Raw genomic sequence first — 19,778 nt, 5'->3', positions numbered from 1 at the left:
GTGCAATGTCATAAATAACGCGCTCGTCACTAATTACTGGTGGGGGATGCGGATCATTTCAGAAATGGAACGAGGCTTAATTTTATGGCCCAGCTTTTTTCATTGCACATAAGTAGAGCGGCTTCTAGGAAGGTGGGGGTATTTTTTTTTTTTTTTTTTAAAAACACTGGCTGTATACACAAGTACAAAGTTGCCTGGAAAAGTCAACTGTCATATGTGTGCAAAGTCCTCCCATTTTCTTTCCCAACAGATAATCTTGATGGAACGAAGGATTGGGCATGTTGTGTTTCAACATGCCCAATCCTTCGTTTTCATGGTAGATAAACAGCCGCTAGAGGTCTTGGTTAATGCCTTACTTCCCACTCTATGAATAACCCAAGATCGCTCTATGCCATTGCTACATGGCAGCAGAATGCTGTTGAACGGGGTTGTATGGTTACCAACCAAGAGCAACCAGTTTAGACTTTTCATAATTTGCTCATCACAGTTGTGGCACCTCGCAGATTGCAGTGTGAGCCCATTCACCTGTGATTTAGAGTGATTTTTGGCCGCATGACCTATCGGTGCCAACATTGCCCCATGCAAACTCTTCCGGAATGAGGGGATAATCCCAAATTTATGGAAAAAATTCAGGGCACCTCCTAATTCCCCCAGAAACAAGCATGTATGAAAAAAAAATTCCTATGATTTTTTTTTTCTTCTTTTACACAGGACTTTGGGGTCCAATTGTGCTTTTGAAGGGGTGCAGAATAGGGCACGGCCACACGTTCGCGGTTCCGTGCTGCAAAAATATGTTGCCACTATATAAGCAATAGTAAGTAAATCAAATAAGATACATTCATGGGATTTTCTGCACTTTTGGAAGATGAAAAACAACTAAATGTCCTGAAATGCCAAGCATTCTCTACCTCCAGCCGTCTGGTCGCCAATAGACGGAATAACAAGCAATGGATATTAAGAAAACTACTAATAGCTGCACGACGTAAAAGCTGAAATGGGACCATTAAGAGACACTTTATTTTCCTGCAGATTATAGGTCGACTTAGTGGGTACAAATAAATAACCATGTCCATTGTCGTACAGCAAATGTATTACTTCTAGAAGGAATTTTAAAAGCAACATCACACAATGGAAACAGAATACAACTAAGTTCACCCCCCACCATCACGAGTGCATGTTCAAGTGTCTGCACCGAAGATGGGTTATTAATAAGGAACATAACATGACTGTGTAGTTCTTATTTTTTGGCTCCGTTCCCACAATGAACTTTTGACGTTGCAGATTTTCTCCACCCTTTAAGTAAAATAAGCTTATTGTATTTTTTTTTTTTTTTTTAAATATGCAAAAAAAAATAAAAATCACCGTGGGAACAATGCCTGGCCAAGTCAATTTTTCCCGTTGGTTTTACATTTGCAATTGCATATTCTTTCATGAACCCTTAGTTCACCGCTGTGAGTCATACATGAATCCAACTTTTTTTGTTCAGAATAGTCACCATTTGTTTTTGTTTTTTTTGTCTGAAATTTTTTTTTCTCTCCTAAATAATTTCATCACAATTGCCCCTTTTTTAAAAAACAAACAAACAATGTTTTATGAATTCACATACGTCTTGCATTGGCAGCCTGTCACGGGTATGTCAGATGTGACAGTCGCCCTGCAGTTGGTTACAGGAGATCTCTGCATTTGGCATTACAGACACCTTCTTAAATCTGTCTCTCGAGGACCCAGCGGCTACCTCCCTCCTGCTCTAATTGACACCCAGGCCTGGGTGTTTAAATATTTCCTGTTTGCTACAGAGAAGTGCTTGTGATATTCACTTGTTATCTGGTGAAGTGGTGAAGTCTTGGAGCTGTTGCAGTCTGCTTACTTCCTCTTTGGTGCTTGGAGACGTTAGGATTAATCTCTCTGAAGTCGACTCAAGCCAAGTTGCTTTTCCCAGCATTTGTCTCCTTTGTTGTCTTTAGTTGATAGTGGGGACTGACTAGTGCTCATCCCCCCCTTCCCTATCCAGGGCCAAGTGCTAGGGAAATACAGGGTTTAGGCTTCTGTGCGGCGATTGGTGAGGAATCAATATAGGGATGGTAAGGGAATCAGAGTGATATCAGATCAGCCTAGGGGTCTCCACTCCCCCTTTCCCTAGAGTCTGGGATCCCTTCCTTTCTTCCCTTTGTGTTGCACTTCGTGTCACGCAAGGTGAGGGAAAGACTAACACCTTATATTGTCCCTGCTTGCAAGGTAGAAGCAAAGATGAACTTTGGCATCTTTAAAAACACAGCAAAGTCTGCTTTGTGTAAGCAGCTTCTTTACTGCCAAGAGAGCAACATTTGCCTGCAGGAAAAAAGCAACATGTGAACATAGCCTTAAAAAAGGGACATTTCCACCAAAAGGCATTTTCCAGAACTTTTCCCAACCGACTGTAATAGCCCTAACTAAACGTCCTATGTGATTAGACAGCACCCACGCTTGTTTATTTTAAAAGGGAATGTATGATCAGAAAAAAAATACTACCCTATAGTTTAAAAAAAAAAAAAAAAAAAAAAAAAAAACAGGCTTTTTTTCCCCCCGTATCACAATTTTTATTGTGAAAAGGTAAATGAAGGAGATTGTAACAAAATCGCATCTATGCACTGCAGAAATTTTCTGCTGGAAATCTGACCTATGGAGCAGAATTTTGAGACCAAGACAGAGCTTTTTGGTAAAGCACATCATGCTACGGTTTACCAAAAATGGAATAAGGCCTACAAAGAAAATAACCCAGTACCTACAGTCAAATATGGTGGAAGTTCAAAAGGTGTTTTAGGGTTGTTTTGCTGCCTCTGGCACTGCTTGCCTTGACTGTGTGGAAGGCATCATAGAATCTGAAGATTATTAAAGGATTTTGGGTCGCAATGTAGTGCCCAGTGTCAGAAAGATGGGTTTTATTCTTAGGTCATGGATCTTCCAGCAGAACAATGACCCCAAACATACCTCAAGAAGCACACAGAAATGGACAGAAACAAAGCGGCAGCAATGAGTCCGGATCTAAATCTCATTGAACACCTGTGGAGAGTTCTTAAAATTGCTATTGGGAGAAGACGCCTTCAGATATGAGAGACCTGGAGCAGTCTGCAAAAGAGGAGTGATCTCAAATTCCAGTGGAAAGGTGTAAGAAGTGATTGATTGCAATTATTTATTCCAAAATGTGTGCAACCAAATATTCAAGAGGTTGTTCACTGCAATAAATAATTCACCCAACGATTAAAAAACATTGTAAAGAAGTATTTTTGTAAATACCTCTTGTTGCCATTTTTTTGCGAATTCGATGGGTAAATTATTTATTGTAGTGGACAATCTCTTTAAATTGAGGGTGCCAACAATTTTGTCCGGCCCATTTTTGGGGTTGTGTGTGAAATGATGTCCAATTTGCTTTTTTTCTCTGTTTTTTTTTTTTTTTCTCAATACACACAAAGGAAATAAAACATGTATATATCAAAACATGTGTAATTGCAATAATTCTCTGCGAGAAATACTTAACTTTCTGGAACAATTTCAAGGGTGACAACACTTTTGGCCATAACTGTATAGTATCTTCCAAAATAAAGAGAAATCTACAAGTAACGCGAGAATATTCCTGTGTTATAGCAATCCGTCATATCTGATGGCAAAGTGATGAAGCTATACAGACCATGCCATCGGGGAATCACATCACAAGTAGCAACTAATGATGATTAATTAGGAGTAGGTAATGGACGCCCCCGCACGAGGCCAGAGGTGAGCATCTAGGTGACCCCGCAATGCTTATTATCTGCATGAATTAATGTGCATTCATTAAAACGACAAAAGGGGCAGAATCTGGATATTCCGACTATTTTAGGACACAAATAAAATCCAAATCCTCTTTTAATTATTAAGAACCAAACCATTCTCAGTCTTATCGGCTGTTTGGGCATGCTGGAAGTTGTAGTTTTGCAACTGGTTAGGGAACATTGCTCTAATCTAATCTGATATTTATCCCATGACCAATTATTGTAAATGCGCCGTGTCTATAACACAGATGCACGGTTGGCATCCAAGGCAGCGGCACAGGGACTTCCTTGGTTACACCCTTCATAACCAGGCCATTTGTGTGTGAAGGCTTTTTCTTCTTATTAATACAGTCTTCGAATACATGTAACATTTTGACTACTGTTAGAATTTTTTTTGGGTGGGATGCGGTGACCGAAAAAACGTCAGTAGTAGGGTTTGTTTTATTAACAAAGTTTATCGGAAAGGTGACGAGAACAGAAGAAGACGAAGATTAAGATTTATGCTACAGGCGGGGAACTAACCACTCTGGAGTAGAAATAAAGAAAGATAGCCGGAGTGGGGCTTTAAATAGTCCTGGAAAGCCCCTTTAAATTTCAGGCGGTTGTGATCTACTTCTTTTAAAGACGATGATGTTGCTGTTCTTGGAGTCACAGTTTGAAAGTCAAGGTTTAGTCTATATATGTACACGCTTGGTCTCTGCTCAAAGTACACGTCAAGGATAGAAATAAAACAGATCCTCAAAAGATGTTCAGCCAAGGCCACACGTACACGTGCACGAACATAAACAGGAGCAGCGAAAACAGCATTTCTCAGCCACTCTCGATTGTTTCTGGATATGCACCTCCCAACATAGGAGCTTGGACGTGGTTACTCCATGAATGGCTGGCATGGGAGTAACCTTTTAAAATTTCCATACTAAAGCCACTTTTACATCTAGCAAAGGCAATTCCGCTTGCGGAAATGCAAAATTAATTGACATGCTGCGGATTTTTCCACGCAACATAAACACTGCGGAAAAATCCGCAGCATGGGCATTGAACTTGCGGAATCCCCTTGGGGACCATGGGGGGCAGATTACATAGCGTTTCACAAGCGTTTACGCTGCGGAAATTCCGCAGCATATACGCTTGAAAAACACTACGTGGGCACATACCCTAATGGACAATTGCTCTGGATCTAGCTGTAGGTGGTCACTGTGCTTGGTATTGCAGACACCTTCTTAATCCTTCTTCCTTTAAGTCCCAGCGGCGACCTCCCTCCTGCTGCTGATTGACACACCCTTGCACAAGAGTTAAAAACCCTGAGTTTGCTCCAGGGAATTGCCGTTAATACTTCTATGTTCTTTTGTGCATGCTTGGACCACTAGCTATTGGCTGGCTTCTTCTCTGGTGCCCTTGGGAGGACAATTGGCATTACTCCTCTGGTGTCTGCTCAAGCTAAGTTAATCCCATTTGTTTGTCTACCTTGTTGTCTTTAGCTTGTAGTGGGGCCTGACCAGTGCTCACCCCTCCCCCTCCCCATCTAGGGCCAAGCTCTAAGGATATCCAAGGTTTAGGGTCCTGCTCGGTGATAGGTGTAGAACCAATATAGGGGCGGTAGGGTAGGCAGGGTGATATTAGATCAGCCTAGGGGTCTCCACTCTCCCTTTCTCTAGTGTTTGGGCTTCCTCCACCTCTTCCCTTCGTGTTGCCCTTAGTGTTTTGCACACCTTGCATGACATGAACCCCTTATCTGTTGGCATCCGCGATGCCTCATCCGATTAGTAAACCCAGCGCAATATCACTGTTACATGTCACACCCATTAATAAGAAGAAATGCCAGGGAGAAGGAGGTTTGCACAATTCTGGTCCAGTAAATCTTTTTGTCCAACTCCAAACATACCCCATACCACTCATTTTGGTGCTGTGTAAAAGTGTCCACACACACACCAGGGACTTTTTATCTCCCTTTTTAAAGCAAAATCCATGCCATGTTCATTTTGATTTTCCTCTTTTGAATTACAAAGGGGTAAAATGCAATTTGAAAATCTGCAATTGATTAAAAATACACAGAATACCCACAACCAATTATCTGTGAATGGGAGATCTTAAAACATCCAACAACATGTGAATCCGCAGCAATTTCACAACTTATATGGTTTCATTTCTTGTCTCAGTGAATTGCATTTTGAGCATTTTTATAAATTTTATTAATTTTTCTATTCTTCACATTACAACTAAGAAAGAATCTGATGTGTATAACTGATGGAAATATGGCGAACATTGTAACAGCCGGCCATAAACAGCTCCTAAATGCAATGTTACAAATTTATCCTGCTTGCACAAAGATCCTGATAAGAACATTGTAGGTTGGAGTTGCTAGTCAAGCAATGTGCTGTTATAATTATTAAAGGGAGTGTAAAAATCAGAAGATTACCTATTGTTTAAATCAAACCCCCCCCCCCCCATTCAATTTTATTTAATTTCAGAATTTTCACAATCTATTATATAAAAAAAAAAAAAAAAACTTGCAATTTTCACACTGGCCTCTGGGACAATTTTATACTCATACTTACCGTTCTTTACAAAAGACTTATCAGAAGTCTCATTATTATCACATGCAGATTAAAAATAGGTCACATCTCTATATAAAGGATCCAATCACAATGTCACAGCTCACCTCCTCCCCCCTCCCTTCACAATGACTTTTGCACACGCTCATTAGATGCTTCAATACAAATGCTATGAACAGACCCTGTCCCTGGTGGTCAATGTACATGTCAATTTCCTGAAAAAAAAAACAGAAAGTTAGAAAAAAAAAAAAAAAATCCCTATTGGCCGTTGTGGAAATTGCAAAGGTTTATTTATCTATTTATTTATTTATTACGGATCAAGATATGAAGAAAAACAAACAAAAAAAGTGATTGAACCAGTAGATTTTTTTTATTATTATTATAATTTCCCTCTAAGTCTCTGAAGAAGTGGAGCATCACTTTTTTTTTTTTTTTGTACCATGTTAAAAATTAAGTATAATAATCATCCACTCACCCAGATCTGTAGCTTCACTCTCTTATCATTTCGATACACCGTCTTCACCTTGAAGTCAATTCCCACAGTACTGACGAAAGCCGACGTGAAGGTGTCATCCGCATACCGGAACAGAAAGGAGGTTTTCCCCACGCTGCTGTTCCCTATGATCAGCAGTTTGAACATATAATCAAAATTCTGGTCCGAAGCATCTCGATGCCCGTGTTTTGGATCAGTGGCGGAGGCCATCTGCAAACACAGAAAGGGGAGAGAAACAGTTGGATTTAGCGCAGTGGACAACTTCAAAATCTTGATCTTGAGGGATCTGGTTAAAAAAGTTAGTGGAGCCTGCCAAGACATTACTGAGAAAGGGTGCAGCTCCACAGGTGAAAGCGAGAAATGGAGAAAACACTTCTCTAGTGGGTCTTCACCCTGCGACTGTCCAACTGTTGTGAATGGACAGGATCCAGCATGCAATAAAGTTGCAGACTGTAAGGGAATGCTGGAACTTGTAGTCTTCCAACATAGATTACTTTTTTTATTTGCAGTACAGAGATATGAAAAATGGGCATCTTTTCCAAAATTAAAGCAGATTAATCACTATATTTCACAATACATTAAAAGGTGTGTGTGATCTTTTAGACCTGATGAGACTGGTGTACTTACTTTGAAAAGTCAAGGCAGAATGGCTGTATAATCCCATTTTTAAAAAAAGTTTTCCTGTCGGATATTAAAATTAACTAGATAAAAATGCTTATTTAGTATCAGAAGGAAAGTTAAAAAAAAAAAAAAATTACAGCAAGTACACCAGCCTCATCAAGACCAAGATCTCTGTAAAGAAGTATGCAGTTTGTATCGCAAAATCTGCTGATCCCAGAGTTCACAAGCTGAGTATTCAGTGCTGATTTTACATTAATAAAATCAGCAGCATTTTACAGAACCAGCAAAGTGCAGGAGTTGTATAAATAAAAAATAAATATAAATCTTATTTTTATATATATATATTTTTTTTAAATCCTCAACATGTCAACTTTGCAAGTGCAGATTTTACACATTCCTTTTATTACATTTTTTTTTTTTTTTTTTTTTTTTGTGAGTGCTCGCACATTTCCAAAACACACATAAATAAGTGTGGAAAAAGCATCCAGAAACGCTACGGATTTCAGTTTAGAAATCTGTGCATAAAATCCGCAACAGAACCGCAATCAGCAAGCCTAGCCTACAGACTGCCCTCTCATAGGATCCGCTCTGGTTAGACCCAGCTGTACACTTTCCCTCCAATATCACAGCATATAAATAAGATTATGAGAATTTGACCTTCAGGTGATAAAAGTAGTAAAAAAAAATTATAACCAAATTCATCTATTTTAATGAGCTTTTTAAATTCACGATTCTCCATCTAACGATATTCATCAGCTCCGTGCAGCTTCCAGCCCTAATCAACATCTAATTTACAGGACTTGATAATGAAGACGTTAGTTAACCCCTTCCATGCAGAGCAAGCTTATAATGATGACAGTTGTATTAAAATGAACAAAAACATAATCTAAAATTTCTCGCAGCGCTCCCCCAATAGGACGGAGCTAAAAAAAGGGGGGGGGGGGGGAATACAATTAAAAGGGCACATATATAACAATACTACAATAAAAAAACGGATGTAGTGAGGACGCCTGCAGACTAAAGGCAAGGCTCATTACAAATTGCTGTGCTTGACATTCAGAGAGGTTACACAGCGTCTCAGAAGGGGGCCATGCACCACTTAGACTTGCAGCAGAAATTTCTATCTTAAAAGGGGTTATCCAGTTTAGATCTATTTTAAAACAGATGTGTTGGGGGCATGATTTTCTGGCACTTAAAGGGGTTTTACCACAAACTAAGTACACTTTAATCAAAAGATCTTGTAATAATAATAATAATAATAATAAACAATTGTATATGTTAAAGAAAAAAAAATGTTCTTGTGCCGAGATAATCTGATAAATGTGCCCCTGCTGAGTACTGTGTAATCTTTCTCTGCACATGATGGCTGTTTTAATCAATCATCATCTGCCTCTAACATGCGCGGGTGAAGTGAAGGCGCTGATGGGTTGTCATGACGTGATCGCGGGATGCCGATGGGTTGTCACAACAGCCGGGGGTCTGCTGATGACCCCTGTGTCTGTCATTATGATCCTCCTGTGAAAGTCAGCCCGTGGCGGGCGTTCATAGGGGACTGATTTTAGCTATACATAGCAGTGCGGATGCTCTGCCATGTGCAGCACAGAATATCGGATGATCACAGCTTCAAGTCCCCGGAGGGGACTGCTATGTGGACGTGTGAAACCGGCCTATCTCCAGTGCCAGAAAAAAATGGCACCAGAGATATCAGTGTTCTGTGTGCCCGTATGTGGATCACACGAACGGGCACCTGGGAATCAGCGCTACAGTTAGCGCTGTTCCCAAGCCCGGTGCTGAACACTGCCCTCATCATAGTTTAGCAAGGACCATGATGAGGGTAGTTGTAGTCTGGATCCCAGTGTCCCCACCTGTAAAAATAATAAAGTCCATGTACTCGCCTCTCGTAGTTGTCCCCTGCTGTATCCATGCGACCGCTGCTGCCAGGGAGAACGAGCGGCTCCAGCGCTGCGCTCAGCGAGCGATTGAGCCACTCCAGAGCTGTGTCCTTTCTCCCCAGCTCCTCGGCAGCAGCAGTCACATGGATTACAGCGGGGGACACCTAGGAGAGGAGAGTACGTGGATTTTATTATTATTTTATTCTTGTTTTTACAGGTGGGGACACCTGGATCAGAGTAGCACTACCCTCAACATGGTCCCTGCTGGTGCTGATCGCAGCGTCGGCAGGGAACCATGATGAGGGCAGTGTTCAACAGCGGCGCTTGGGAACAGCGCCATTCCCAGGCACCGGTACGTGTCACACGGATGACACACAGATGTCATCAGTGTGGTACGTTTTGTGGACCGTGTATCCACAAAAAAAAAAAAAGAAAAAAAAGCACACGGACACACTGTCCACAAAAATGTGCACATGTGCACAGATCCATTCATTTGAACGGGTCTGCGCGTGTCAGTGTCTCCAGTACGTGTGGAAACGGTCACCACTCGTACCGGAGATACTGACGTGTGAAAGAGCCCTTAAATAAAAAAACAAAACAAAAGACAACCCAACACATCAGTAGAATAGAGGAGATATGACTAAGAACCTAGGAGTTAAGTTTCGAAAGAAACATGTTACATTCTTCCAAAATTCATGGGTTTTGTCTAAAGTTTTTTGACTATGCACAGATGGATTCTTTTTAACTTTTTATAAAAAGCAAATCTTTTTATGATGATCGCCAGACGAGTAGTAGATTAGCCTTTTTTCCTTCATATCATTAGTCTAATCTAGCACAGATTTTGTATTAGCAACTCCAAACTTCGGGTGCCCATAGATATCTGATCAAAGGTGATAGAAGTGGCCATATTTCTACTGTAACAAAATGATAGTTTTCTGTATCAAAAAGGGAAATAAAAAAAATTAAACTAAATAACAGCATGAAAGATTCTTTTGGTCAATGATCTACTCGGGCTCAGTGCAGCTGATTGGTCAATGAATTTGGAAGCATGTGTGGGTCTTCGCCAAACAAACGATCATGGCCTCATTTTTATCTTATATGTACGGCCAGCTGTGGAGTATAATGAGCAAAATATCATTGAGTCCTCACCTGAAGACACAATAGATAGCGGTCAACTGAAGGATAGTTGAGCAAATCATTCTGCCAAAAAAATATATAATTATTTTATTTTATCTCTCTCTCGAAAATAGGCAACACTAAAAACTACAAATGACCCTGCCGGTTCCTGTACAGACTACAGATCCTGACCCCCACAGTCCCTACTGGTTCCTGCAGGAGCTGAGATAGCCCTAACCACAGACTAGGAAATGGCAAATCGGACCTATGCTGCCTGAAAGGCCGTCAAGCTCTTCACGTTCCTCCTAAAGAACCAGAGAACAGAGCAGAGTGCAAATTACCTACAGAAAGGAAAGTGTGCTGAAAAAAAAAAAAAAAAAAAAGAGAAGAGGAAAGGTCCCAGAGTGAGTAAAACAAACTACAAAATAAAAGGATTAATTACGTACTGTTAGAAGATAGGTGCAGGGTAAAGAACATAAATAGCAGGGGAGGGGGGGGGGGGAGTATATAAAGCCGCACCCGAAAGGTGATAGCGCAGACAAATGAGTAAACGAAAACACCTTTTACCTTAAAAAGACTGAAGCAAAGATAACAGAAACTAAACACCAAGAGAAAAGGTGTATCAGCTGTGGCTTGGCAGACAGAGAAGCTGAACCCAAAACATAGGCTCAAGGGTTCGAACCCAGATGCACAACAAGAGCGATCACTCAGCGATTTATCTCCTGGGAAAAAAAAAAAAAAAGGATTGGAAGTCCGGTGTCAGACATGTCGGATCCTTCTCTCCCCTGACACAATCTGTTGTCGAAGACTTCAAAGGCTGCCATACACAGACCGATTGCCTACCCTATCAATATCGACAGTCTTGGCTGATGTTAGTCTAAGGAGTACTGCGGCCTTTAGAGGGAAACTGTCATATGGAAAATGCAGTCTAATCTGCATGCAGAAGCCTATAGAGCAGGATAATCTTCAATCTACTCTTTTTAGTGAAGTGGGTGGTCCTAACCAGTGATTGAAATATCATTGTACGCATATTTATGCTATGAAAGCTATCAGTCACTACTTAGGACCGCCAAATATGTAAATGAATACTAGCGAAACTAAGTCTTTTTCCCACAAACCAGGTGAAAAGTGGCTATATTTTAAAAAACGATGTATATAATATAAGCCATAAACATTAGAGATATGGGAATTTTTGGTTAGTGTGCCTAATATACAATTTTTTTCTAGTTTCTACTCATGGGGCATGGCTCCCAGATCCTCTGGGGTGTGATTTTAGGCAGTTCAGCATTATTACCCCGTGAACACTGCCCCCTTGGTATAAGACCATAAAAATGGAAATAAAAATACAAAACTACTACTACGAAAACAAAAGCATGGAATACTCAGGGGGACCTGCAGAAATAAAATAAGAGCAAAAACTAGGTACTTTTGACTTGGTGACCGTTCCTATAATGCTTCCTTATTTTGGCGTGGTGGAAGAATTGAACACTTGGCAGCAAATTCCCAAGTGATCACCTAATTTTTTTTTTGTAATAAAAAAAAGGATTTCTAAAGTACAGAAAAAAAAATTAGGACTACAATGATATTCTGATTTATTGACTGAGACCTAAGTATACAAGTATAGGAAGGAAGACGTTGCATTAAATTGTGCGTTCAGCTGTCATCTAAAGCTTTTCCCCAACTGTGCAATTAACAAATAAATATTTCATCTGGAAAGGAGCACGTCGCCTCTATTTTTGTGTTGTCGTTCCCCGTACGTCATCACTTAAAGGTCACTCATCTAGGCTGAAAAATGAGTCCCTATATTCCAGTTGTCACGCCAATGATACCAGTTGCTGATGTTGGCTTCATCAGGCTTGTGCATCGCTCACATGCAGAAACGCCAAATGCATTTTTGTGAACTTCTAACAGAGAGGAAACTCCTCTAAGCTTAGTGTCATTTGTGACCGGTAACTTGAGAAATAAGAGCGGCGTGTGAATTGCTAAATGTGAGACGCGGTGCAATGCAAAAGAAGGGATGTGGTGAAATTGTATGGGAAATACATGTGAGAACATCAGCTGTTTACTGTGCAATGTACAGCAGCTTTATTTGCTGAGGTTATTGCATCCATATATCCAAAAAAAAAAAAAAAAAAAAAAAAAAAAAAGGAGTGCACCAAAATTATGCAACATACGTTTAATAATATTTTGCACCAGAAAGAATGACTGCACCACAATCAACACTTTTTGGCTTTTTCTCTGTGTTACTCATTGGACAAATATGCATCAATTTATGGTCTAAAAAAATAAATATAAAATTATATAATTTTACTGTGTTGCCTACTGTAGGACCCTCCCCCCCAAAAATTGGCTTTCACTAAACATCTCCATTTTGTCCAACTTGTTGCCCGCTGCCTGTTGTCAAGTGTAATCCATCTAGCAGCAGAGACGCCGAGAGGGATAAAAAAAGTGGGGAGCGTTTTTTGTCTCTCTGCCATAGACATAACAGAGGAGAGGGCTTTCAGTCCAAAAAAGGCAAACCGTTGGATAATAGCAAGCACAATGCATGCTAAGGAAGTGAGAGGAGGAGGAAGTTCTAGGACCTATAGTGCTGGCAGAATGCTCATGAACAGGAAAAGAATAGTCAACATAGCGTGGATTGCAACTTACAGACCCAGAGAATCAAAACAGTTCTTATTTAGACTGTAGAGTGGTACACTAAATGCAGTTTTAATTTGCTGTTGGGTGGGGAAGAAGGCAGCAATGTCTTTCTATAGATTTCACCCCCTTACCACTCCCTCCCTCATCCCCCCCCCCCCATCAGTATCACACAAATATCTTCTTATAGTGCAAAGGAGTCTTTGGCACCATCAGACTCCAGTCCATGTGCCACTGCCACGTCTGCAGCCAATACAGGGACGTCCCTGTATGTTCTAAAATAAGACATCTTCTACCAGCCAATATTTCTGATTGGCGGTCCATGTCCCCCCATTTACATGCAAATTCATCTTGAGGATATTTAGAAAAACCATACAGAATTTACATCCTTCTCCTAAGTAAGAGGAGCAACGTAGAACATATTCTGCACTGGGGAATTACTACTTAAGCATTTTTTATTCTCTAAACTGCTGCTGCTCTGGGTCTTATCTGTGGCTTTTACATATGGCTTGTGACCAGTGAGGAGCCGCAGGGTTTACACCACCCAGTGATTACACACTCTCATGTATTTTAGTGCAGAGGGCAACATTAGCTAAAGGGAAACATCTTGGGGGTCCAAGAATGACAAACCAAAACTGACTCTAGGATGTGATCCCTAGTGCTACTTGCCCTATAATATCTCCTCTTCTTCATTAATGCCAAGATGTATACATTTTACACATGGGCATTTTTCTTTGCTTACGGACTGGAAGGCATAAAAAGTCATTAGGAATCACTGACAATTTATATCTGATGCATAGAAAGTAGGGCAATAATTTGCAAAGTTAAAAAGAAAAATAATAAATTTGGAGCTTTGATTTTTTGATATAGAACTAAAATCGGCTGCATAGATTAAGAATCAATGGGGTTTTCTAGGTCTTGGGTCACCAATATTAGATTGGGGGGGGGGGTCCAACACCCATAACTCCTAGAGCTTGGGCAGAGCGGTAGCAGCAAATGAAAAGGAGTTGCTGTCTCCCTGCAGCGCCCCCTCTGGTGTCTGTCAGCCGGCGCCCTGTGCCCGGAGGGGGAGGGGAGGGGGGGGGGGGCAAAAACTAACAAAAAAAAAAACACTTATCTGCAGAGTCAGGAGGTCCTTTAATTGAGTCTCTGCAAGGGACCCACCTGGAAAAAGTAACAAAGGAAAGTGGACTTTTCAAGATGGCACCTGATCTTTATTATGGCACCAAATAGACCGTAAAGTTGTTTTTTTTCCAATTGATTCATAAGTCATCAATGAGAAGAAAAACTCCATGCTCCATCGCTCAGAGAGTTACAGACGTATCCGCTCTTAGAAGCATACGGCCAGCGCGCCTCTGTCCCATGACCACAGTTGGCCCCTTTGTGAACAAGTCTAGATAAACCTATATAATAGCCGCTTACCGAGCAACAGACTAAAAGGTAAATCCAGTTCTACAGACACCAGATGGGAGGATGAAATACTCGCCAGCTAATCACCGGCAGGAAGCGAAAAGCGTAAAATAGGGCGCTGCAGAGTCACAATGGAATAATGCACGCGCAAAGCAAGACAAACATTTATCAGCGTCTGCTGTGTACACACGGCAAGGTTTAATAAGTAAAAGGACTTCAGCTGCTTATTATAAGGCTGTAAGCACATGGAGGTTTGGTTTTTATTCGAATCAGTCCAAAAAAAAAAAAAACACAACACGATGAGGTTTTATGATAAAACAGTTTAAGGCACACAACATCTTATCATGCAGATTCCAGCTGAGCCGCAAAAAAACAGAATAAAAAAAAACAACAAACCCTAACACACAATATAAAAACACCATTGTAAACACGCACGGCACGGCAGGTACACAGCCGCCACAAAGACAATGACAAAAACGCAAGAGAAGCCGCTTCAGCACAAAGACCAACATTTTTTTCCTGAAGCGGGCTTGCCTAGGAAAACTTTGGTGGATCCATTGGAGCCATAGGGCTCTTTCACACGTCCTGATATTTCTGGTACCGGAGACATCAGTGTCTGTGTGTATCTGTGTGGCAACATTGTGCCGCACCAGTATCACACGTACCGGCACCTGGGAAACAGTTCACTCTGTTCCCAGGTGCTGTAGGCAAGTCTCATCATTGTCCCCTGCTTGTGAAGCAATCAGAGCGACCAGGGGACAATGTTGGGAGTTGTATTCAGCCCCCGCTGTCTACAACAAGTGTAAAATTAAGAATAAAATTAAAAAACAATATACAACAATATCCATCACCTGTCCGAAGTTGAAAGAATCCATAGTGTCCCACGCTGTAATCCATCTGTGTGATATTTGCTCATCACCACGAGTGGTGGCTTGAGGCGACCGCTCATGCTGAAGAGCAAAGGAGAATCACTCGATGCAGCGAGAGCGGCCACTGAACTGCTGTGAATTCAGTGAGGTGATCGGCAAATGACGCACAGATAGAATCCATAATGTCCTACGTTGTAATCCATCAACCTGGGACAGGTGAGGGATGTTTTTTTTTTTATGAATTCCTAAAATAATGTGATCTCTGGGACCATGCAATAAGGAAGAGGGTTGTCATGCAGTACATACACCATGAGTGTCTCTTATATGATGGATTGCACAAGGAAAGTTTAAACTTTTGGATTTAAATTTATAAGATAAAAAAAAGTTTAAGAAAAATGTTCAAAGAGTAGGTTCTATAGAAAAGAGCATTCTGAAATAGCATAAGTGAGAGATACTAAGTCAATTCTGGCTAAAATTTGTACCTAAAAGTTTCCATACATGCCTAATCTCAGATTTTTTATGTGTTTCGGACAGTTTTTGTTCCCCTATTCACAATTTTTGCGCCTCATTAGGATCTAGGAAAAAGAGAAGGAGGGTATAGTGTGCCTTAAATGATTCCATCGCGAAGCAAGAGTGTCACAACAGTTGCAAAGTAAGCCAACCATGAGACGGCAAAAAATAGACAAATGTCTAGCATATCTTGAAAAAAATACCCCAAATTTTTCATAGAGTGAGTTTATACCACCGTGATAAATTTTGTTCTCAAATTCCCTTTTTTCGATCTGGTGAGTTTGTTGTGTGAATACAGTACAAGAAAAGTGGTTTAAGTTTTCAAAATCCCTTCTATATACAGATGAATTCTCATTAAACCTTTACAGATTTTGCATCAGAAGTGTCGCAAACACTCCACTAATTTCCTTACAGAACAGTGTCTGAACTTATCCCAAGATTACATGACCAGTCGCAACAACACCAAAACTATGACAAAAGTACTTTTTGGAGGAGGGAGAGGTTTTTTTTGTTTTTTTTTTCCCTAAAGGAAATACATGGATCTCAAACGGTCCAATAGTTACATTACAAAATTGACCATAAGGATAATTGGGAACGCTCCTAGACCGCCCAACTATGGGTTTGTGCTAATGATGTTCTGCCAATTATAGGCTGTGTGCCCACGTAGCATTTTTCAAGCGTATATGCTGCGGAATTTCCGCAGCGTAAACGCTTGAAAAACGCATGTATATCCGCACCCCATGGTCCCCAATGGGATTCCGCAAGTTCTATGCACATGCTGCGGATTTTTCCGCAGCGTTTATGCCGCGTTCAAAAATCCGCAGCATGTCATTTAATTTTGCGTTTCCGCAAGCGGAATTGCCTTTGTCCAATGCATAAAAAACGCAAGGCAATTCCGCATGTGGAAAACGCGTGATAAACGCGCGAAAAATGCGCGATAAACGCGTGCGGAATTCCGCATGCGTTTTTCCGGGAGAGAACTTGCATTTCTGCTTCATAAATGCAACGTGGGCACATAGCCTTAGAACCTTATTTAATTAAAACGGTTGGAAAATATGAATTTTTCAAAGGGGGTTCTCTTAGTGACAGATGCTCTGGTGACACCTTCATTTCAAATTTTCCCCAATATCTCTACCATGTAATGTAACACTACAGACACAGGTCCTCAAAAGTTGAAATAGACGTAGAGGTAGGTCCATAATGGGTTGTACAAGTCCATATCTGGCTGGAAATCATATACAAAACTAACTAGGATAGTTGAATTGTGAATACTGTGCCATCGTCACTATTATATTATTGGTCCCATTGTCCAGGAAGCTTTACTTATGCATTTACTCCAGCACAACAGAGAGCCACTATCTTTCTATGTGATTTTTTGGCAATCGATAATCTGGCTGGCCATCTCCCTCAATTCACTAGCCAAGCCAGCCTCCTTCTATATGCATAACTGGAAAAGGGGGCTGGCTGGACTAAAACTGAGCCAGATAGACCCCCTTCATCACGTCACTCCCTAACAGGGTCTGAAGATCTCTGATGTGTCAGCTCTGAGAAATTGTAATCATTCAATTAAAATTGTACCTCTGGAGAATCTGCTCTTGGACATTTAAGGTATATCCGGAGAGTTTGCAACAATGGAACGTGCATCCACCTTGAGAATAGGGACCTCCTTCTAATGGAGACGCGGTTGCACCGGCCTGACTTTTTTTTTTTTTTTTAAAGCTCCAATGCCTAAATACCCATTTATTACAGTAGTTGAAAGACAGAATGCCATTTATAAAATGGATGCGGTTCCCAGTGCTGGGCCTCACATCTACAGTATCAGACATTGATCCTGTGGATAAGTGATCAATGTCCGAAATGAAGCACCGACACGTCCCTCCCTATGCATGTACAGTGTAGAGACCGGTCACTATAGCTGGGCAGGCGGGGACCTGCATCTTGGACTAGTCACCTTGTCCATTTTATTAAAATATGGACATTTAGGATGCAGGAGCCTGTCTCCCATTCCTGCAGTCCATGAACTGGGCAGCATAAATCAACTGACAAGTTCCCTTTAAATAAAAGGGATAGGTGTATAGTATAAAATTATGGCATATAACTAGGATATGCCATCACTTCATGATTAGTTAAGGGGGGGTTTATCACCTCTGGGACTGACAATCTTAAGAATAAGCAGTCAGTTTTTTTTCCACATAAGAGAAAAACCGGACAGACTATTCTGATCAGAGTATCATCCGATTTTCATGTGTGGAGGAATAAAATTCCCCCCCCCCCCCCCATCTTTCTCATTCTTAGCGTCCATGAAACTCAGATGTTATCAGAGCGCAGTTTGATTTTTTTTCATGGACCCATAGACTTGCATTGCAGATTTTGATCCAATCAGAATCGAACAGGTCTCCAATATTTTAAGCGCATCACTTGGTCCGAGGGGAGGAAAAAAAAAAAAAAAAAAAAATTTATACTATAATATTATATATATATTTAACATATGAATGGCCCCATAGACTATCGCAGGTACAAAACATGAATAAATCGCACATGCAGACATCAGATATCTGAATGAAGTGAGCCTCGCAGCCGACATTTCTAAATCTTTCTGCCACCAGTATGAGGGAGCTACCGCCATCCCAATTTGAATTTAATGGGTGCGTCCTGCAGCTCCCTGCACAATACGTCAGATCAAATCATCTCCATAATATATTCTCCACTTATCCAACATCCGGCCAATCACAAGCACTGAACAGTTGGGTCCCCAGCGGTGCGCTGCGCTGCATGCAGGTACATCCGGATTTACATAGAGAAACGCTTCTGCATCAATGATTTACTCTACTGTACCTGCAAAGGGCCTGATCCTGAGGGATTGAGGATGCCACGTATGGCTGCATTCACACTTCCTAGTGCAGACCTATTTTTTTTTTTTCTCCCGGACAGCCCATATACCTTAATCGTTTCATTCATCCATACACTCATCAGTTATAAAAACATCTTTGGGTCTCCTGTCTGTGAGACTCAAGACCACGTTGTATTCTCATTCATTTTACAGATCAGGCGCGGCCGTTAAAAGGCGGAGAATTTGTTTAAAGCAGAAAAATTTAATTTGTACTTCAGAGTTCCGTTTTTTTTAACGGATACATTGCGAAGAGTTAAATTTAAAAAAATATATATATATATATATATATATATATATATATATATATATATATATATATATATATATATATATATATTTTTTAAGTGGATGTAAAAATAGATAGGGATGTGTCTTGGGCTAGCTGCACACCATTATACTGTCTCACCCGACAGAATCTGGTCGATTATGCAAATCACACTCTGATTAGAGTTGATCCAATTTTTTGGGATGAAGAGAAGATGGAGGAAATAGAAAATCGGACTGCACTCAGGTGTTATCCGAGCGCAGTCTGAGGTTTTCCAAGGACTCATTGACTTGCATGGCAGAGTGTAATCCATTAATCGGGTCAAACTTGGACATGCTGCGATTTTTTTCCTAGGTCTAAGGAAAAATAAACCTGACGAGTACACAGCCCCATGGAATAACATTTATCTGAGTGAGATCCATCAAAATGACGGATAGCACTCCAATTGTTACAGTCATCCGCACGAGCCCTTGGTGTGTGTCCCCTTAAGAGAAGTCACATACTGCATCTGATCCTTACACCACAACCAGTAATGTCACAAAATGAGAATATCAAGGTCTATGATACAGTATATCTGGCATACAGCAGTACATCACAGTCTATAGGATTATTTCATAGTCCTCATCAGCCAGTGTTCACATTATGGGAAGTGTGATTAACCCATTGTCACCCTGCAGACTGAGAAGGAGACAGTACAGAACCCAGGTGGTAGCAAAAGTAAACATGAGGCAATTTCCT

The 19,778-nt window shown here is 40.8% G+C and overlaps 1 protein-coding gene across 3 annotated transcripts in view; it reads right to left on the bottom strand.

Annotated features, from left to right (window-relative positions):
• The window catches only part of RAB3B (RAB3B, member RAS oncogene family), a 77,969-nt gene that overhangs the window by 57,727 nt on the left and 464 nt on the right, over positions 1-19,778 (bottom strand). Inside the window, exons 1-3 of one of the 3 annotated variants that reach the window (XM_073643481.1) lie at positions 14,519-14,629; positions 6,813-7,040; positions 6,445-6,552 (exon numbers count right to left, since the gene is read on the bottom strand). In XM_073643481.1, the coding sequence (XP_073499582.1) occupies positions 6,445-6,552; positions 6,813-7,040 (336 nt within the window). In that variant the 5' untranslated portion in view covers positions 14,519-14,629. Of the gene's footprint in view, positions 1-6,444; positions 6,553-6,812; positions 7,041-14,518; positions 14,630-19,778 lie in introns of those variants that run through there. The other 2 variants (XM_073643480.1, XM_073643482.1) reach the window with 2 other exon arrangements.

The sequence above is a fragment of the Phyllobates terribilis genome, unplaced genomic scaffold (genome assembly GCF_046119375.1).
Source record: "Phyllobates terribilis strain yellow unplaced genomic scaffold, ASM4611937v1 Scaffold_8__6_contigs__length_399053987, whole genome shotgun sequence".
Taxonomy (NCBI): Eukaryota; Metazoa; Chordata; class Amphibia; order Anura; family Dendrobatidae; genus Phyllobates; species Phyllobates terribilis.
This window is presented reverse-complemented; position numbering and strand designations above follow the sequence as displayed.